Genomic DNA, 18927 nt, shown 5'->3' with positions numbered 1-18927 from the left:
GTTCCTAAAGAGAAGTTCCAAAAATGATTTGAAATAGTTTTTTGATTAGACATTACTGAAACAACTATATATATAGTATATTGCTTCCCAGGAGAGTTACTCTGTACTTATTTGGCTATGAAAGCTTGAAGATGGGAGGGTTTCTTATCTTTTCTTTTTTAATTTTTTAATAGTATTCTTTAAATCTAGCATGTTAATACATCACACTTAGAACATAGGAAGTGGGGGGAACAAACCTAAAATGAAATGTTTGCTTATCAATTACCTTTGCATCTCATTACTAGCAAAAAGTTTCATTTGAAAGGTACTTGAAATTTGGTAACCGGAACATTAGCAATCCAAATAATATAATGTGTTAAGTCAGGATTAGTTCTTATAAATCCAAAATCACCATGCTGGCTTTTTTTTTTTTTTTTTTTTTATCCTCACCCGAGGGCATTTTTCCATTTTTTGTTCAGACAGAGCGGGAGGGAGAGAGAGAGAGAGAGAAACATCGATGTGAAGGGACACATCGAGTGGCTGCCACCCGCACGACCAACCAGGGCCAGGGACAAACTGCAACCGACGTACATGCCCTTAGCGGGAACCGAACCCAGGTCTCTCTGTACCGCAGGCCGACGCTCTAACCGCTGAGCCAAACCGGCCAGGGCGTGGCTTTTTTTTAAATCTTAAAATAAAAAACTCAAATTCTGTACAGGTCACCTGGCTGTGCTTTCTAAGGGACTTCCTGCCAGTGTCCCACATTCAGGCCATGGAAGTGGTCTAGCAAAGGCAGAGACAGCATTATGGAAAAGAAAAGGGAGGGGAGGCCAGGAAGAGAGAAATTTCAAATGCCTAGAACAGAATTTCATTGGAATACTTCCCTCTTCAGTAAGCCAACAGCATGAACTATTTCAACTGCTAAACCCAGCATCAGAGAGGCAGGAGAGAAGCCATGAGGGCAGCAGCAATAAAGGTAGATTTCATTCTAACAAATACAATTATAATGAGCATTAACACACAAGTTCCCCAGGATGAAATATGGTGTAAGAGGCGTGCCCACAAGTCTCTCTCCTTCAGACCAACCACCTCATCATGATACTGTCATTTTGAATTGTTTTTAAAATTATATTCTGAACATTCAGATACATAAAAGCTGAAGAATCCTAAAAAATCTCACACAGAATGTTAATGACCTTTCTAAGCAGTTAGATGGTTTAAAAGAATAAAATGGGTTAAAAAATAGAGTAAGAAATGATGCCCACTGTCTAGGCAGGTGAAAGTGGGAGGATGTTGTAAGAGCAGGTATCCAGGCCCGCTCATGTGCAAAGGCCCGTGTCCAAGATGTGAGGGTCGGGGACAGATTACTATGCTTAACAGCCAGCCAGCCACAGGCTTTGAGGGGCACTGACAGTTTGCTCCACTGAGGAACCTGAGCTGAAGTGTTCAAACAACACCAAAATACAATCAATGATATTTCCAAAAATCACCAACATTTTGAATTAATTTTTTTATCAAACTCTAAAACATCATTATGAAAATCACTTTTCTCAAATGTGTTATCTGTAAAGGTAATATTAAGCAAACAAGCAATTTGGTCAAGCAAACTTTGAAAAACCAAGTGCAACATAGTAACAAATACCAATTTCAAGAGATTATACCACAGAACACAGGGGTACCACTTAGTGGTGAGCACCATAAATACAGATTTGAGTCCTTCTCTATGAAAATGTGGCATAAAATTTGCTGCTAAAGATTTCATGATTTCTATCTAGTATGATGGAAGCAAAAATAGTAAAAAAAATACCTTTGACTTGTTTCTATACAGTGGGTCCAGTCATTTACTTCTGGAACTTGATCAGTCTTTTTCCAGGTGTATAAACAAATCTTTCCACACTCTAACCCTACTGCAACAACATATCTGTTTTTAAGGGAGGGAGGAAGGCAATTATTAACTTAGCATGAATTTCTGTTCTCTCCATTATCACTCTGAAGTAGCTCTTCACATTGTTCCCAACTGCCCCATGCTTACAAAGGCCTCTGTTTAAAGCACCAGCCCAAGCCCAGAATACAGTGCACTGCTGTACTGTGCCCTCAAGAGCGCCCACAGTTTTACCTCTGTCCTCCACTGGCAAAGCCCAAGAACTAACATTTCCCTGACTGGCTATAGGGCCCCCATCCTGCTGAAGACACTTATTACACAGGAAGCACCACATTCCTGAATCTGGTGTAATAAGAACCTTTTTCCACACTCCCAATCTCCTTTCCATCACTTAGAATATCATCAAGTTCTATCCATTTAAAAAAATTTTTTTCTTTCTTTTTTTAAATCTTAATTGTTGAGAGTATTACAAACGTTCCTCGTTTTTCCCCCAATGACCCCCTCCTCCCCACTCCCGCCCCCCTCCCGCCTTTTCCCACACTATTGTCTGTGTCCATTGGTTATTCATATAGGTTCTTTGGTTTATTTCTTGCCACCCTCCAACCCCTTTCCCTTTGAGGTTTGTCAGTCTAGCAATGAATTTGTACTTCTTAATAGCTTCACTTTTTTTACCCATTCCCCCAATCCCCCTGCCATCTGGCAACCAACAAAATGTTCTCTGTTTCTATGAGAATGTTTCTATTCTGCCTGTTCATTTTGTTTGTAGATTCCATTGTCAATACATAAGTATTCATTACCATTTTGTTTGTTCATATATTTTATCTTTTTCTTCAAAAAAACACTTCATCACTTCATATAATAACAGTTTGGTGGTGATGAACTCCTTTAACTTTTTCTTGTCTGGGAAACTCTTTATATGGCCATCGATTCTAAATCACAGCTTTGCAGGATAGAGTCATCTTGGGTGTAGATTCTTGCTTTTCATCACTCTGAATGTTTCTTGCCACTCCGTTCTGGCCTGCAAAGTTTCTTTTGAGAAATCAGCTGACAGCCTTATGGGAACTCCCTTGTAGGTAACTAACTGCTTTTCTCTTGCTGCTTTTAAGATTCTCTCTTTGTCTTGAACCTTTTGCATTTTGATGATGTGTCTTGGTGTGGGCCTCTTGGGTTCATCTTTTTTTTTTTTTTTTTTTTTTTTATCCTCACCCGAGGTTTCCATTTTTTGTATAGATAGAGTGGGAGGGAGAGAGAGGAAGGGAGAGAGAGAGAGAAACATCGACGTGAAGGGACACATCGAGTGGCTGCCACCCGCACGACCAACCAGGGCCGGGGACAAACTGCAACCGAAGTATGTGCCCTTAGCGGGAACCAAACCCGGGTCTCTCCGGACCGCAGGCCGACGCTCTAACCGCTGAGCCAAACTGGCCGGGGCGGGGTTCATCTTGTTTGGGACTCTCTGTGCTTCCTGGACTTGTATGTCTGTTTCTTTCACCAAGTTAGGAAAGTTTTCTGCCATTATTGTTTCAAACAGGTTTTCAATTTCTTGTTCTCTCTCCTCTCCTTCTGGCACCCCCAAGATGCGAATGTTGGCACGCTTGAAGTTGTCCCAGAGGCTCCTTACATTATCCTCATTTTATTGGATTCTTTTTTCTTTTTGCTGTTCTGATTGGGCGTTTTTTGCTTCCTTATATTCCAAAACAATGGTTTGGTTCTTGGATTTACGTACTCTACTACTGAATCTGTATAAATTATTCTTTATTTCAGTTAATGCCTCCTTCATTTCTGACTGTGCATCCATCATTTCTGACTGATCCTTTTATATGCTCTTGAGGCCCTCACTAAGTTCATTGAGCATCCTTATAAGCAGTATTTTGAACTCTGCATCTGTTAGGTTGCTTATCTCCAATTACGTTAGTTCTTTTCTTGGGATTTTGTTCTGTACTTTCATTTGGAACCTGTTTCTTTGTCTCCTCATTTTGGCTGCCTCCCTGTGTTTGTTTCTGTGTATTACTTAACAAGAGGTATGGGGCTAGCTGAGACCAGATGCTGCTTGTTTGAAAGATTTTAGGAAAAACCTGAAGCAGGATCCAAGACAGGCCAATCCTATGGTTAAGCAACTGGCAACAGCTTGGGTGGGCCTGAAAGTTGGGTGGGGCGGGGCCTCAGGGAATCACCAGGGTGGGGCTACCAGTATGAGCCAGGTTGCTGGAGTCCCAGATATGGAGACTGTCTGCCGCCCCAGGGAAGGGCTCACCAAAGGAACAAAGGCCTCTGACAGCACATTTGTCCCAGAAGAAGCCCCCTCTCCAGCCCTCGCTCCAGTGCCAAACAGCTCAGTTCTTCCCTGTATGTCTCTTGCTCCCCTTGAGCTGCCTCCCCTCTGAGCTTAGAGGGAGAGAGTCTGATAAGTCCGTGCATGGGCCCTTTATGGAGCTGCCTGGGGCTCCAGCTGCGTCAGCTTCCCTGAGCCTCAGTTCCCGCTAGTTTTTCCAGCCAGAAGTTATGGGGATTCCTGGCACTGGAACCCTGAGTGGGGCGTCTGGTGTGGGACGGGGACCCCTCAGTCCTCAGAGAGGACCTTCCCAGCGGAGGTCTCCTCCTGATTTTTATCCGCCGCGCGTGGGTGTGGGACCAGCCTGTCCGCCTCCGCCCCTCCTACCAGTCTCGATGCAGCTGCTTTAATTCCGTAGTTGTAGGGCTTCCATTCAGCTTGATTTCAGGCGGTTTTGAATGATGGTTGTTCTGTAGTTTAGTTGTAACTTTGATGTGGTTGTGGGAGGACGCGAGACTGCATTTACCTAGGCCGCCATCTTGACCGGAAATCCGGTAATAGTTTTTTAATGTCCTATTTTTTTGTCCTTTCAGCATACACTTCCTGGCCCCTTGAAGTCATGCAGGGCCATCCACTTAAAAATTCTTATGAAAAACATGAATACTATGAAAAAAAATAGCAGCTCAGAAGCTAAAAGAACACATGAATGAAAGTGTAGCCCTGGCCGGTTTGGCTCAACGGTTAGTGCGTCGGCCTGTGGTCCCGAGAGACCCAGGTTCGGTTCTTGCTGAGGGTACGTGCCTTGGTTGCAGTTTGTCCCCGGCCCTGGTTGGGGTCGTATGGGTGGCAGCCCCTCGATGTGTCCCTTTCACGTTGATGTATCTCTCTCTCTCTCTCTCCCCCTCCCACTCTATCTGAATAAAATATCAAAAAATGTCCTCAGATGAGGATAAAAAAAAAAAAAGTAAGTGTAAGAGGGCCACATATTGAGAAACCAAGTGGACTTTTTAAAGAAAACATACAAGGATGCCCCACACAGATACTAACCGTCGGGAAAGGTTAAGCACTGGGCAGACGCTGACGGCTGTCACAGACCCACCCACGTCCAGGACGGAGGAGCAGGGGCCGATGCTGTGCTCGATGGAGTCATCGCTGGAGTCACACTCACCCCAGACAACCACCTAAAACAGACAGATCAAACTCTGTAAAGCTTTCTCTTTGCAAGGTTTCCAGCAGTGTATTAGAATTTCAATGACACAGATAATGCAAAATATTTGCTCTGGCAGTCAAAATAATTCAGTATTTCCACTGCATTCCAGGACTTAAGAGCACTTTAAGCATCACAGAGAGAAACCACAGGGTAGCAGACACAAATTGCTGAGACCTCAACTCCATCCAAAGATGGACTGTCCCTGCCAGGGGGTGTCCTCACTGAGGGGCCGAAGAACTTACCAGAAAATGTATGGGGACCAATCAAGTCCCTGGCTCTTCCTCTACATCACCCACTGCTCAGGGGATCAGCTCAGCCATCAGGAGGCCCTAACCTTGAGAATATCCTAAGATACCAGGCTTCCCTGAAAGCTTACAACTCAAGGGGGTGTGACTGGTCACAAAGAAATGGAGAAGGAAGTGAAGCAGATAATAATTGCAAAATGCAGGTCAAAGCAAGATTCCAAGTAGAAGGCTCTGCCCAAGCAAGTGGAAGAGCATTTCTGAGTACACGTAACAGATAATGCTTTGCCTGTTTCATCAGCTCTGACCTATCCCTGAGAGCCACAGCTGGGCCACCTGTTACAGAGTGTGACTGTGAAAGGCAGAAGCAGCTCTGCTTCCTCAGCAGCTAGCAGAGCGTAGGCAAATAAGCACCAGGAAGCATTAAATAGGCCAATGAACAGAAGTAAAGATCTGAGGGAAAAGCACCTTAGGGGCTGACATTTCAGTGTCTCACTGAGTGACAACATGCCCACGCTGGCCCTCCACTTCAGTAATTTGTACCATGACTAGGACTGGACAGGGCAGGGAAAAGAAAAAGAACATCAACTGCCTCACCACCTCTGGTCTTCAGGCACTGCAGACAAAGGAAATAAAGAGTACGAAAACAGAGGAAAGACCAGAAGAAGCCAGGTGAACATTTTCCAGGGAACAAGGGCGAAGGTCGTGGTCAAGAACCTATACTGCTGGCTAACTTGCTCTGTTTTTTTTAAAGCTTGGATTACACACACACACACACACACTCACACACACACACGCCCCACTCTCAACACTAAATGAAAAGATAATAATCATTCATTATATAAAAAAATTTCACTCATAAAAGTATGAAATAGAAAAGAAGAAAATATTTTCCCCCTTTTGTTCCCTTGCCCTATTGCTGCACTCCTGCTTTCTGAGTCTTCATCTATTGCATTTACTACTTTTCTCCCACTGGGGCCATCTGATGCAGGTCACGTGTCGGAAAGGTCTTCCTATATTTGAGATTTCAGAGACATGTACTTATTGCATTGTACAAGGAAGAAAATACTATTTTATGTATACATATGAAAAACACAGAGGAAATACATAAATTCGGTTTTAAAAGTTGTATCAGAAAGTCAGAATTATGTGGTTTCTATCCAAACATACCCATAATATTATTTTACATTTGAAAAACTAGTAAATTTTTTTTAAAATTACCTTTTTGTCTCGACTTCCAGTGAAGAAAAACTTGCTATCAGGACTCCAATCACAAGACCAAATAATCCTACTGTGCACAGCAGTGACTTTGTTGGTGAAGGCAAAGAGACTGAAAATTGGATCTGAAAGAAACACAGATGCACTACTCACAAAGCAGAGAAAGCTGGCTTTTTGCCTGTTAAAAAGCTATGTTTAAGTGCCATATACATCATGTAATTTAGTATTCAATTTACATATGCTGACTTTTGCAACAGACCAAGGCGAGGCAGCTGACCCCTTACCAGAAGGCTAGGGGAATAGTTACTTTTCTAGTAGGAAATTATTTTATACCGACTAGTCACTCTCTAGTGACTGACGAAAAACATCTTCCAGGCATAAATGTTTGATTTATGCCTATGAAAGAAGCCTGAAGCAATATAACCTTACTCAGGAAGTAGCCAGATTTGCATATTAAGCTATGAAAAAAAGATTCATGTACCCTTAAATAATGTTTAAAAATACCACCCAAACTTGAAAAAAAATATTTTCCCTTGTAAGATTTAAATGTAAGGTGACTTCTAGCCCTTGTATGGACTAAACCTAAAACATGTAACTGCTTATGAGGAGGGAAGAGGAAGGTATCTATTAATCTATAATCTGTAAAGATATACAGAAAATTAATGGATATGTTACTAGTATCATTTTAACTTTTTAAAAAGTAAAGGTTGCATGTTAGGCAATCACTAGTTAATTGTAAGAGAAATCAGTCTTTTCTAACACATACTCCCCCAAGTATGTGTCACAGTTACTGGTATTCTCTAAAAGACAAGAAACTAAGGAACTAGAAATATCATAAGATTAAACTGCATGCAGGTTACATCAATGGAAAAATTAAAAGGAGTAAACAACCCAGAGATACTTTAAACACTCTCTAGACTTTACCCAAAGAAACTAGGGGAATAGGAATAGCCTCTGCAGAAACAACACAAAGCTTTTTTTCTTTTTCAGTTTATGTCAGGCTCAGCACCGAATGCTAACGCGTGTTAACATCTTGCCTAGGGGTCACGTTATTTACGGATGGAGGCCTAAAACACCTTCCTAAGTTCCATTATTCAATTGTATCTTCATTATTCCTGTCCTACAAATGCCTAGCTTAAAATAGGCCATCTATTTGGTTTTACAGTGGCACTCTAGAAACATTTGCAAAATCTAAATTCTGTACATACATATTTTTGTTTCTTTAACTGATATGTCTGAACACATGCTGTCCTGACAATATAATCACAAGGAAGTCAACCCAAGGATCACCTGCATTCAGATCTTATAAGGAAGGTGGAGTCTTCCTCAATTGTAACAGAATTTTGAAAGACGGCACAACAGTAAAACTCTTGCCCTTCACCTGTTACCATTTTTCTTCTTTTCCCCCAACAGTTGCTCAAGTGAACAAAATAGATATAACGGTCTGACTACTAATCTTCCCAATCAGAAACTGTTTTTACCTAGCTCAGGTGAGATTGTGTCCTGCCTTTTCCATAATGACCAGGTCCGATCTCTGGAAACAGCTAGTAGGAACTTATCATTAGGAGAGAAGGCCATCTGTGTGACAGTCAGGCTGTGGAAAACTAAATTCTGCACCTGTTTCCAAGATGTAGTGTTCCAAAGAATGATGGCTGCATGCTCTTTCTTAGCTGCCTAGAGGAGAGAGATAAAATAATAGTTTAAAGACATTCACCTCTAGTCAATATGGAGTACCAGGGATCAGATTTATTTTCTCATGTGAAAAGAACTAAAAATGCAGCCCAGCCCATGTGGCTCAATGGTTGAGCGTCGACCCATGCACCAAGAGGTCACAGGTATGACTCCTGGTCAGGGCACGTGCCCAGGTTGTAGACTTGATTCCCAGTGCGGGGGGGTACAGGAGGCAGCCAATTAATATTCTCTCTCATCAATGTTTCTATCTCTCTCTCCCTCTCTCTTTCTAAAAGCAATAAAAAAGAAAAATTTTTTTAAATTCTCACCTGAGGATATTTTTCTATTTTTCTTCAGATAAAGCAGGAGGGAGGGAGAGCAAGAGAAACATCAACATGAGACGGACACATCAACTGGTTGCCTCCTGCACAACCCCAACCAGGGCCGGGGACGAACCACAACCAAGGTACATGCCCTTGACCAGAATAGAACTCATGACTCATTAGTCCACAGTCTGACGCTCTAACCACTGAGCAGAACTGGCCAGGGCAAAAGAAAAATATTTTTAAAAAGCAAAAAACTAGCCCAGCTGATGTGGCTTAGTAGATTGAGTGTCATTCCATGGACTGAGAGGTCCTGATTCAATTCCTGGTCAGGGCAAATGCCCAGATTGTGGGCTCGATCCCCAATGTGGGGCATGCAAGAGACGGACAATTGATGTTTCTCTCTCACATGGATGTTTCTATCTCTCTCTCCCTCTCTATCTAAAAAAATCAATAAAAACATAATTTAAAAAAACAAACTAAAAATCCAGACAAAGTACATGATAACAATGGCACTCCAAAGCTGAGATATCTGGAAACAAAGAACACTGAATCACAGTTTCAATTCCAGTCAAGGGCATGTACCTCAGTTGCAGTTTGACCCCTGGCCCTGGTTGGGGTTGTAGGGGAGGCAACCAATCAATATGTCTCTCTCATATCGATATTTCTCTCTCTCTCTCCCTCCCTTCCTTCCTCCCACTCTATCTGAAAATCAATGGAAAAATAGCCTCGGATAAGGATTAAAAAAAGGGCAATAGATTTAAAGACATTTCATCAAAGAAGACTATATGTAAACGAAAAATTAGCACATGAAAAATGTTCAATATTGTTATTCATTAAGGAAATGCAAATTAGAACCACAATGCAATATTATACACCTATCAGAATGGTTAAAAAGACTGACCATACCAAGTGTCAGTGTGGGTGTGGAGCAACTAGAGTTCTAATATACTAGTTGCAACAACTTTGGAAAATACTTAGGCAGTTCCTCACAAACTTAAATATACATCTACCACATCATCTAGCAACATTCCACTGTTAGGTATTTAATCAAAAAAAAAAATGAAAATATGCCCTGGCCAGATTTGCTCAGCAGTAGAGCATTGGCCCTCGGACCAAAGATCCAATCAAAGGCACATACCTTGGTTTTGAGTTCGATCCCTGGCCCCAGTCTGGATCATGAGGGAGGCAACCAGTCAATGTGTCTCTCTCACTCACATCATTGTTTCCCTTTCTCTCTCTCCCTCCCTCTCTCTCTGACTCTAAAAAAAAAGGAAAAATATCCTCGGGTGAGGATTAAAAAAAAAAAAAAAATGAAAACATATGTCCATGCAACTTGTACGCAGATACTCATAACTACTTTCTGGGCAAAAGCCAAAAAGTTTGTAAACAATTCAGATGTCCATTAAAAAGTGACTGGATCATCCTGACCACATGGATCAGTTGGTTGGAGTGTCATCCAGTACACCCAGTCAAGGCACACACGTAGGTTGCAGGTTTGATACACAGTTGGACACGTACAGGAGGCAACCAATTGATATTTCTCTCTCACATCAATGTTTTTCTCTCTCTCTGAAATCAGTAAAATCATATCCATGGGTGAAAATTAAAAAACTCACCCTGGCCGGTTTGGTTCAGCAATTAGAGCATCGGCCCGCAGTCCAGAGAGGCCCGGGTTCGGTTTCCACTAGGCGCACGTACCTCAGTTGCAGTTTGTCCCCGGCCCGGCTGGGGTTGTGTGGGTGGTAACCAGTCGATGTGTGTGTGTGTCTCTCTCTCTCTCTCTTCCTTCCTGTCTCTCTCCCACTCTATGTGAAGATAAATGCAAAAATGTCTTCGGGTAAGGATAAAAAAAAAAAACTAAAAAGTGAATGCATCAACAAATGTGATATATCTATAAAAGGGAAAACTACTCAGCAACAAAAAGAATGAACTACTGATACATGCAACATGGATGAATCCCAGATCATTATGCTGAATGGGAAAAGCCAGATCCCCAAAAAATAGTACATACTGTATGATTCCATTTATAGAAAATTTTACAAAATGCAAAATATTCTATCATGACAAAAAGTGTATCAGTGGTTTCTTAGGAATGGGGCTGGAAAAAGGAATTACTATGGGACAGATAAAATTTTGGAGATTAATGGACATATACATTATCTTTTTTTTTTTATCCTCACCCGAGGACATTTTTCCATTTTTTGTTCAGATAGAGCGGGAGGGAGAGAGAGGAAGAGAGAGAGAGAGAGAAACATCGATGTGAAAGGACACATCGAGTGGCTGCCACCCGCACGACCAACCAGGGCCAGGGGGGACAAACTGCAACCGAGGTACGTGCCCTTAGCGGGAACCGAACCCGGGTCTCTCCGGACCGCAGGCCGATGCTCTAACCACTGAGCCAAACCGGCCAGGGCTACATTATCTTGATTGTGGTGATTTTCACAGGTATAAATAAACATTTGCCAAAACTTATTAAATTGTTCACTTTCAACATGCAACTTACAGAACACTAATGACATCTAAATGAAGCTGTTAAACACGTTAGTTTAAAATAAAGATGCATCTATTCATTTGCTTTACCAGTCAAAACAAAATGTCAGCTGGCACCTTCTAGTCAAGAAGCCCAGCTACCCTGAAGTTGGTGCCTGGAGGATAAAGCTACTTGATGTTTCCATGGCTCCTTCTATTGAGTAGATGAGTTTATACCAACATTCAGATTTAAATTTCCCAAGCCACATTATCAACCATACCTCTTTTGCACTGTTTATTGAAATATAAAACACACAGAAAAATAACACAAATTTAAAAAACAAAAGTCAGTTGCACGTGCTTACTACAAGTTAGCCAACCTGAAAAGGAAAAAATAATTATATGACTGACAGTGCCCAAAGCTAAGAACAAATTAGCTGCTCAGTAAAAGCACAGCTATTCCTACTCCTAAGCCCCATTCTTAGCCACAGGCCCCTGTAACAGAAGGAAGTACTCTCAGTACCACCCTCACAGACAAGAACACAAGCAAGGGGGGGTGGAGCAGGAGGGCACAGAGGTATCTCTTATGATGCCTCTCAAAAAGCCACAGCAGAGCAGGGACAGTAGACCATCCAGATTGGCAGCTCTCATCATGCTTAAAATAAGTAAATACATTTTAGAAAATTTAGAGGAATGTGTAGGTCTCAGATCCTCCAGACAATCCTCCATGAATATTATTTCACTCCACAACATATGGATAAATACTGAACAGGGAGTTCAAGATCAGTCTCCTAGGCAAATGTCTCTATTCTGTAGTTTCATCCTGGTGGCTAACTGAGCAGGCCACCACCCTTCCTCACCCTGACATGGGCGGAGGGACTCACTCGGGTTGTTACCAAGAATGTCCTCGAGAAACCATCAGATGGAGTGCCCTCTGAGTTTCATCTTCTCATTCCCCTGTGTCTCCAAGATTCCAATTATTGAAAATGTGTCATATTTGTAGGACTCATTTTAAGATACGTGATTAAGTAATTTTTGAGTAGGAGCATAAATCAGTTTGAATCAAATACTTAGGAATAACAATGTGCAGCTGAAATAGATTTAAAATGCAACTGCAAGCTTTTGATGAAACAGAAAGAAAAAGGGACTGACACCTTGGCCACTGTGGTTCAGTGGTTAAGCATCCCACACACCAAAAGGCTGCTGGTTTGATTCCCAGTCAGGGCACGTGCCCAGATTGCGGGCTCAATCCCTAGTAGGGGGTTGATGTTTCTCTCTCTAAAAATCAATAAAAACATATTTAAAAGCAGAAAAAGAAAATGAGAAAGCAAGATTCAGAAAGAGCACGTACCACCCTGGCTGGTTCGGCTCAGCTGTTAGAGCGTCAGCCCACAGACCAGAGAGACCCGGGTTTGATTCCTGCTAAGGGCACATACCTCGGTTGCAGTTTGCCCCTGGCCCTGGTTGGGGTCGTGTGGGTGGCAACCAGTCGATGTGTCTCTCACATTGATGTTTGTCTCTCCCTCTCTTCCCTCTCTCCCTCCCACTCTATCTGAAGATAAATGCAAAAATGTCCTCAGGTGAGGATAAAAAAAAAAGAAAGAGCAGGTACCAGTGGCCATTCACACAGGGTTCTGATTAAATTACTACCAAACTTGTAGAAGCTGAATGACTCAAATAACCTGTGACCAAGTAGAATAAAGAAGTAAAATTCCCTACCTTACAAGCTGAGGCAAGCAGAGTCTTTGAATTGTTACAAGCAACACAAAATAATTCGTAACCATGTCCATATCTAAAATTTAAAATGAGAAAATGCATGACCTCTGTATTAGTAAATATCCTCATGCAGCAAAAATTTAAAATGTGGAAAGAATAACATCAAACTCTCTAGCTAACATATAGTTCTTTTAGGGAACATTAAATTTCTGTCTAGGCAAACATTTGGGGGAAAAACAGAGAGACTAGAGAAAAATGCCAGCTTCCTAGAAGTAATACAACTTATTCAAACAATTAGATTAAAATACAAGTTTTCACCCCAGCCAGCAAGTACAATAAACAATAAATCATGGAAAGGTTTTGACTGGGAACCACTAAAGGAAAAAAACAAAAATAACAAATCTTAAAAGCCTTTTTTTAAAAAGAAAACATATATATATATATATATATATATATATATATATATATATATATAATGTTATGCTTCTCTACTACAAAAATTAAGACCAATAAACCTAGTCAATATAAGATATAGTAATATAAAAATCTATGTGAAATTTGATTCTCATCCTTTATGATGGCCACTAAAAGATCTTTAGAGCAGGGTGGGAAATGTAGGTAAGAGGAAAGCCAAGGAGAAAAATCAAGTTGGGGTTGGGGGATGGGTCACAAGTTATGACAGAATTTGACTACACTGCGAACAGTTTAACTTACAGTTTTTGAACTTCAGGCCATAAAGTATTCTGCAGAAGTTGATCCTCAGTGGGAGGTTCTACAATACATTTACAGCACTGCAATTATTTTTACTATTTCCAAGCAAATAAAAAAGCAAATGCTAGAGCACTTATTATTTAAGTCAGCAGTGGCAAATATGAGTACTAATGATTCTACTAAATCATCTTTTTGTCATTTCTTACCAGTAAGTATGGAGGGTTGAAAGGCCATCTGGTGACACTCAAAACCTGTACTAGTTAACAGCTCTTCCTCAACAGAAGGCTGAGACGCCATATCTCCTAGTTTAAAAGAAACACATAAGATCATGAATGTAGTCACCATCTTTATGTTTCCTATACATGTTCCAATATTAAGGCCACCATTTGGGAAGCAGTGGTACTTCAAAGTCATGTAATTCAAAGCCATATCCATGTGATTCCAAAGCCATGGGTATTTCTACAACTCCAGTGTTTCCTAATGTCTCCTAGGAGCACTAGTCAATTCCACAAGGATTCCTCCCTCTTTCTTTGACCTAACATTTCCCAAACTTTTAAAACAATGGAACATTCTTTCGGCTACCCATATTAGCATCTGTGGTCGTAGTGCTCCATGACACACTCTGAAAGCTGTACCTATTTCAGGGTCTGCATACACAGAGTACTTATCACAAAATATGTGATAAAGAAGATAGATGCACGTATTGTGATTTTAAAAACATATTGGCTGTAATGAATATTAAGCATGTATTATACAAGTGTGTAAGTAGGTTTTACGTTCCACTATGAGTTCAATAACTTTGGAGGCCAAAGCCTTACCCTGAAATACAGCTTTATTTGATAATCCCAAAGCAGGGACAGTAGCTCCTTCTGGAAGATCACCGTCTTGCTAGAATAAAAAATATGAAAGGTACTGTTACCTCAGTCACTACAAAAATGTCATGCTCATAAACACTGAGTAGTTTAAAGATCACCTTTGTGTGGATATCTGCCCACTCCTCCGTTTCCTGAACCAATAGATGCAATGCTAGGCAATCACCCTCCAACCGAAAGTCTTCAGCTAACAACCCCTAACCCTCTACCCAATCCAGAAAGTTGGGCATCCTCTCACCCATGAACTCATCAAACCTAACAGCAGCTCACTGGGTTTCAGGGTCTGATAGGGAATGCACTGGGCTGGCTTCTAGCAAAGAGTGAGCTGAAAATGGAAGTCCAGAACTCTACTTCCAAGAGTCTCACAGGCACAGCCCTAATGATACTCATGCAAACACAGGCATTTCCCAGAAAGGTAATCACAGTATTTTCATTAAACATATTTAAATACTCAAATATTGCCCAGCTGGTGTGGCTCAGTGGATTGAGCGTTGTCTCATGGACTGAGAGGTCTGGGTTCGTTTCCCGGTCAAAGCACATGCCCGTATTGCAGGCTTGATCCCCAGTGAGGGACATGCAGGAGGCAGCCAATCAATTTTTCTCTCCCACTCTCACATTGATGTTTCTAGCTCTCTCTCTCCCTTCCTCTCGCTCTAAAAAAAATCAATAAAAATATACTAAAAAAAACCTCAAATATCTAAATTTTTTTTTACAGAGTGTCATCTGAAATGCCAATGATCTGCTTGACCTCTGAAATTTATATCAATCAAATTCTCCTATAAAACTATGCTAACCATCAAAACCAGCACTGTGATGATATACAGTATTCATATCTTAATTTAACATCTAAATTTTTTAGTGTCTTAGGCTATTGTGTTATAAAACTTCTGGTTTTAATATTTAAATATTTAATATTTAAATTACGGCACCACAGTACATACACGTTTGTCAAGCCAATAAAATGATTTGACTTACTTTCTACCCATATATTCCATTTACAGTCTTAAGCAAAATTTTTTAAAATTTAAATGAAGTGACTAGATTTAGTTAAAACATTTAGACAGATACTCACATTACAAAGCACATGATTCAGTGATTGGCCCGTAATGGCACAAAAATTTTCCACAAAATTCCGAGGTGCAGAAAATACTCGAAGAACCTTTTCATCTGCTCCCGATACAAACTGAAATCGATTAATCATTGCCAAACATTTCAGGTCATATCCATGTATCTGAGGCCGTGCAATTTCATGCCAAGTCACCTGAGTATTAAAATAGGATAAACAAAATTAAACATAACATTTCAAAAACCTAATTCTTTTCAACAAGTAAAATATCAGACTCAAAATCACTGATTAGACCACGAAGATATGACTATGAGGCAGATTCATCCATGTTGTCTTAATCAATGTTCAATTCTTTTCATTGCTGAGTAGTATTTCCTTACATGGATACCACTACTGGTTGATCTATTCACCTCCCAAGAAGACACTTTTACTGTTGTCTTTTACTGAAAACATAGTCATGAACATTTGTGTATAAGTCTTTGCATGGATATAAGCTTCTATTTCTTTTGGGTAAATACTACCTGTAAGTAGAATGGCTGTATGTTATGGGAAATGTATATTCAAATGTTTAAGAAACTGCGCAAGTATTTTCCAAAGCACTGTATACATTTAATAGCAGTATATGAGAGTTCCAGTTATGCACTCCCTCATCAACTTGGTCTAATCAGTCTTTTAACTTGAATCATTCCAATAGGTGTGTAATGGTATTTCATTGTAGCTTTAATTTGTATTTCCCTAATGACTAATGGTGTTGAGAATATTTTCCTGTTCTCGTTTTCTAGCCATATCTCTTCCTTGGAGAAATATCTGTTCAAATCTTTTGTCCATTTATTTTTACTAGATTGTCTCCCTATTACTGAGTTTGAAAAAGTTTTATATATTTTTGGATATAAACCTTTTCAGATATGTAAATACCTTCTACCAGTTTGGGACTTGTCTTCTCATTTTTCTGATGGTGTTTTTCAAACATTAAAATTTTACATTTTTGTTAAGTCCAATATCTTTATTTTTTTTTTTTTATGAATCATGAATAGACAACTAAGCTAAATCAGTAATAAGTCACCAAGACCAACAGAAAGTCACTCCAAATCATTTGCCTTGTTTTTCACTTGACTACAATATTACTTCCCATGTTCTCAACTCCATTTAATTTTTAAGGGATATATTTATATATTTTTTTTTATTTTAAATCTTTATTGTTGTATGTATTAAGATGTTCCTCATTTTTCCCCCATTGACCTCCTCCTCTCCACTCCCGCCCCCCTCCCGCCTTTTCCCACACTATTGTCTATATCCATTGGTTATGCATATAGGTTCTTTGGTTTATTTCATGCCACCCCCCAACCCCTTTCCCTTTGAGGTTTGTCAGCCTAGCAATGAATTTGTACTTCTTAATCCCTTCACCTTTTTCACCCATTCCCCCAACCCCCTCCCATCTGGCAACCAACAAAATGTTCTCTGTATCTATGAGAATGTTTCTGTTCTGCCTGTTCATTTTGTTTGTAGATTCCATTGTCAATACATATGTATTCATTGCCATTTTGTTTGTTCATATATTTTATCTTTTTCTTCAAAAAGACCCTTCATCACTTCATATAATAACGGTTTGGTGGTGATGAACTCCTTTAACTTTTTCTTGTCTGGGAAACTCTTTATATGGCCATCGATTCTAAATCACAGCTTTGCAGGATAGAGTCATCTTGGGTGTAGGTTCTTGCTTTTCATCACTCTGAATATTTCTTGCCACTCCCTTCTGGCCTGCAAAGTTTCTTTTGAGAAATCAACTGACAGCCTTATGGGAACTCCCTTGTAGGTAACTAACTGCTTTTCTCTTGCTGCTTTTAAGATTCTCTCTTTGTCTTGAACCTTTTGCATTTTGATGATGATGTGTCTTGGTGTAGGCCCTCTTGGGACTCTGTGCTTCCTGGACTTGTATGTGTGTTTCCTTCACCAAGTTAAGAAAATTTTCTGCCATTATTGTTTCAAACAGGTTTTCAATTCCTTGTTCTCTATCTTCTCCTTCCGGCACCCCCAAGATGCGAATGTTGGCACTCTTGAAGTTGTCCCAGAGGCTCCTTACACTATCCTCTTTTTTGGATTCTTTTTTCTTTTTGCTGTTCTGATTGGGCTTTTTTTGCTTCCTTATATTCCAAATCAATGGTTTGCTTCTTGGATTTACGTACTCTACTATTGAATCTGTGTAAATTATTCTTTATTTCAGTTAATGCCTCCTTCATTTCTGACTGTGCATCCATCATTTCTGACTGGTCCTTTTTTATGCTCTTGAGGCCCTCACTAAGTTTACTGAGCATCCTTATTAGCAGTATTTTGAACTCTGCATCTGTTAGGTTGCTTATCTCCATTTCGCTTAGTTCTTTTCTTGGGGTTTTGTTCTGTTCTTTCATTTGGAACCTGTTTCTTTGTCTTCTCATTTTGGCTGCCTCCCTGTGTTTGTTTCTGTGTATTACTTAACAAGAGGTATAGGGCTAGCTGAGACCAGATGCTGCTTGTTTGAAAGAATTTAGGAAAAACCTGAAGCAGGATCCAAGACAGGCCAATCCTATGGTTAAGCAACTGGCAACAGCTTGGGTGGGCCTGAAAGCTGGGTGGGGCGGGGCCCCAGGGAATCACCAGAGTGGGGCTACCAGTGTGAGCCAGATTGCTGGAGTCCCAGATATGGCGACTGTCTGCCGCCCCAGGGAAGGGCTCACCAAAGGAACTAAGGCCTCTGACAGCACGTTTGTCCCAGAGAAAGCCCCCTCTCTAGCCCTTGCTCCAGTGCCAAACAGCTCAGTTCTTCCCTGTATGTCTCTGGTGCCCCCCAAGCTACCTCCCCTCCAAGTTTAGAGGGAGAGAGACCGATAAGTGCGTGTGCAGGCCCTTTAAGGAGCTGCCTGGGGCTCCAGCCGCCTCAGCTTCCCTGAGCCTCAGTTCCCGCTGGTTTTTCCAGCCAGAAGTTATGGGGATTCTCTTCCTGGCACTGGAACCCTGAGCGGGGCGTCTGGTGTGGGACGGGGACCCCTCAGTCCTCAGAGAGGACCTTCCCAGCCGAGGTGTCCTCCTGATTTTTATCCGCTGCACGTGGGTGTGGGACCAGCCCATGTACCTCCGCTCCTCCTATCGGTCTCGATGCAGCTTCTTTAATTCCGTAGTTGTAGGACTTCCACTCAGCTTGATTTCAGGTGGTTTTGAATGATGGTTGTTCTGTAGTTTAGTTGTAACTTTGATGTGGTTGTGGGAGGATGCGATACCGCGTTTACCTACGCTGCCATCTTGACCCTCAATTCTATTAA

At 40.9% G+C, this 18927-nt stretch overlaps 1 protein-coding gene across 1 annotated transcript in view; it reads right to left on the bottom strand.

Moving 5' to 3' along the window:
• The window catches only part of ELP2 (elongator acetyltransferase complex subunit 2), a 50981-nt gene that overhangs the window by 2142 nt on the left and 29912 nt on the right, over positions 1-18927 (bottom strand). The window contains exons 13-21 of the mRNA XM_036245016.1: positions 15641-15829; positions 14515-14584; positions 13903-13998; positions 13700-13757; positions 12989-13061; positions 8285-8477; positions 6807-6928; positions 5181-5314; positions 1787-1900 (exon numbers count right to left, since the gene is read on the bottom strand). Coding sequence (XP_036100909.1) covers positions 1787-1900; positions 5181-5314; positions 6807-6928; positions 8285-8477; positions 12989-13061; positions 13700-13757; positions 13903-13998; positions 14515-14584; positions 15641-15829 — 1049 coding nt within the window. The remainder of the gene's footprint in view (positions 1-1786; positions 1901-5180; positions 5315-6806; positions 6929-8284; positions 8478-12988; positions 13062-13699; positions 13758-13902; positions 13999-14514; positions 14585-15640; positions 15830-18927) is intronic.

The sequence above is a fragment of the Molossus molossus genome, unplaced genomic scaffold (genome assembly GCF_014108415.1).
Source record: "Molossus molossus isolate mMolMol1 unplaced genomic scaffold, mMolMol1.p scaffold_m16_p_6, whole genome shotgun sequence".
Lineage (NCBI taxonomy): Eukaryota > Metazoa > Chordata > Mammalia > Chiroptera > Molossidae > Molossus > Molossus molossus.
This window is presented reverse-complemented; position numbering and strand designations above follow the sequence as displayed.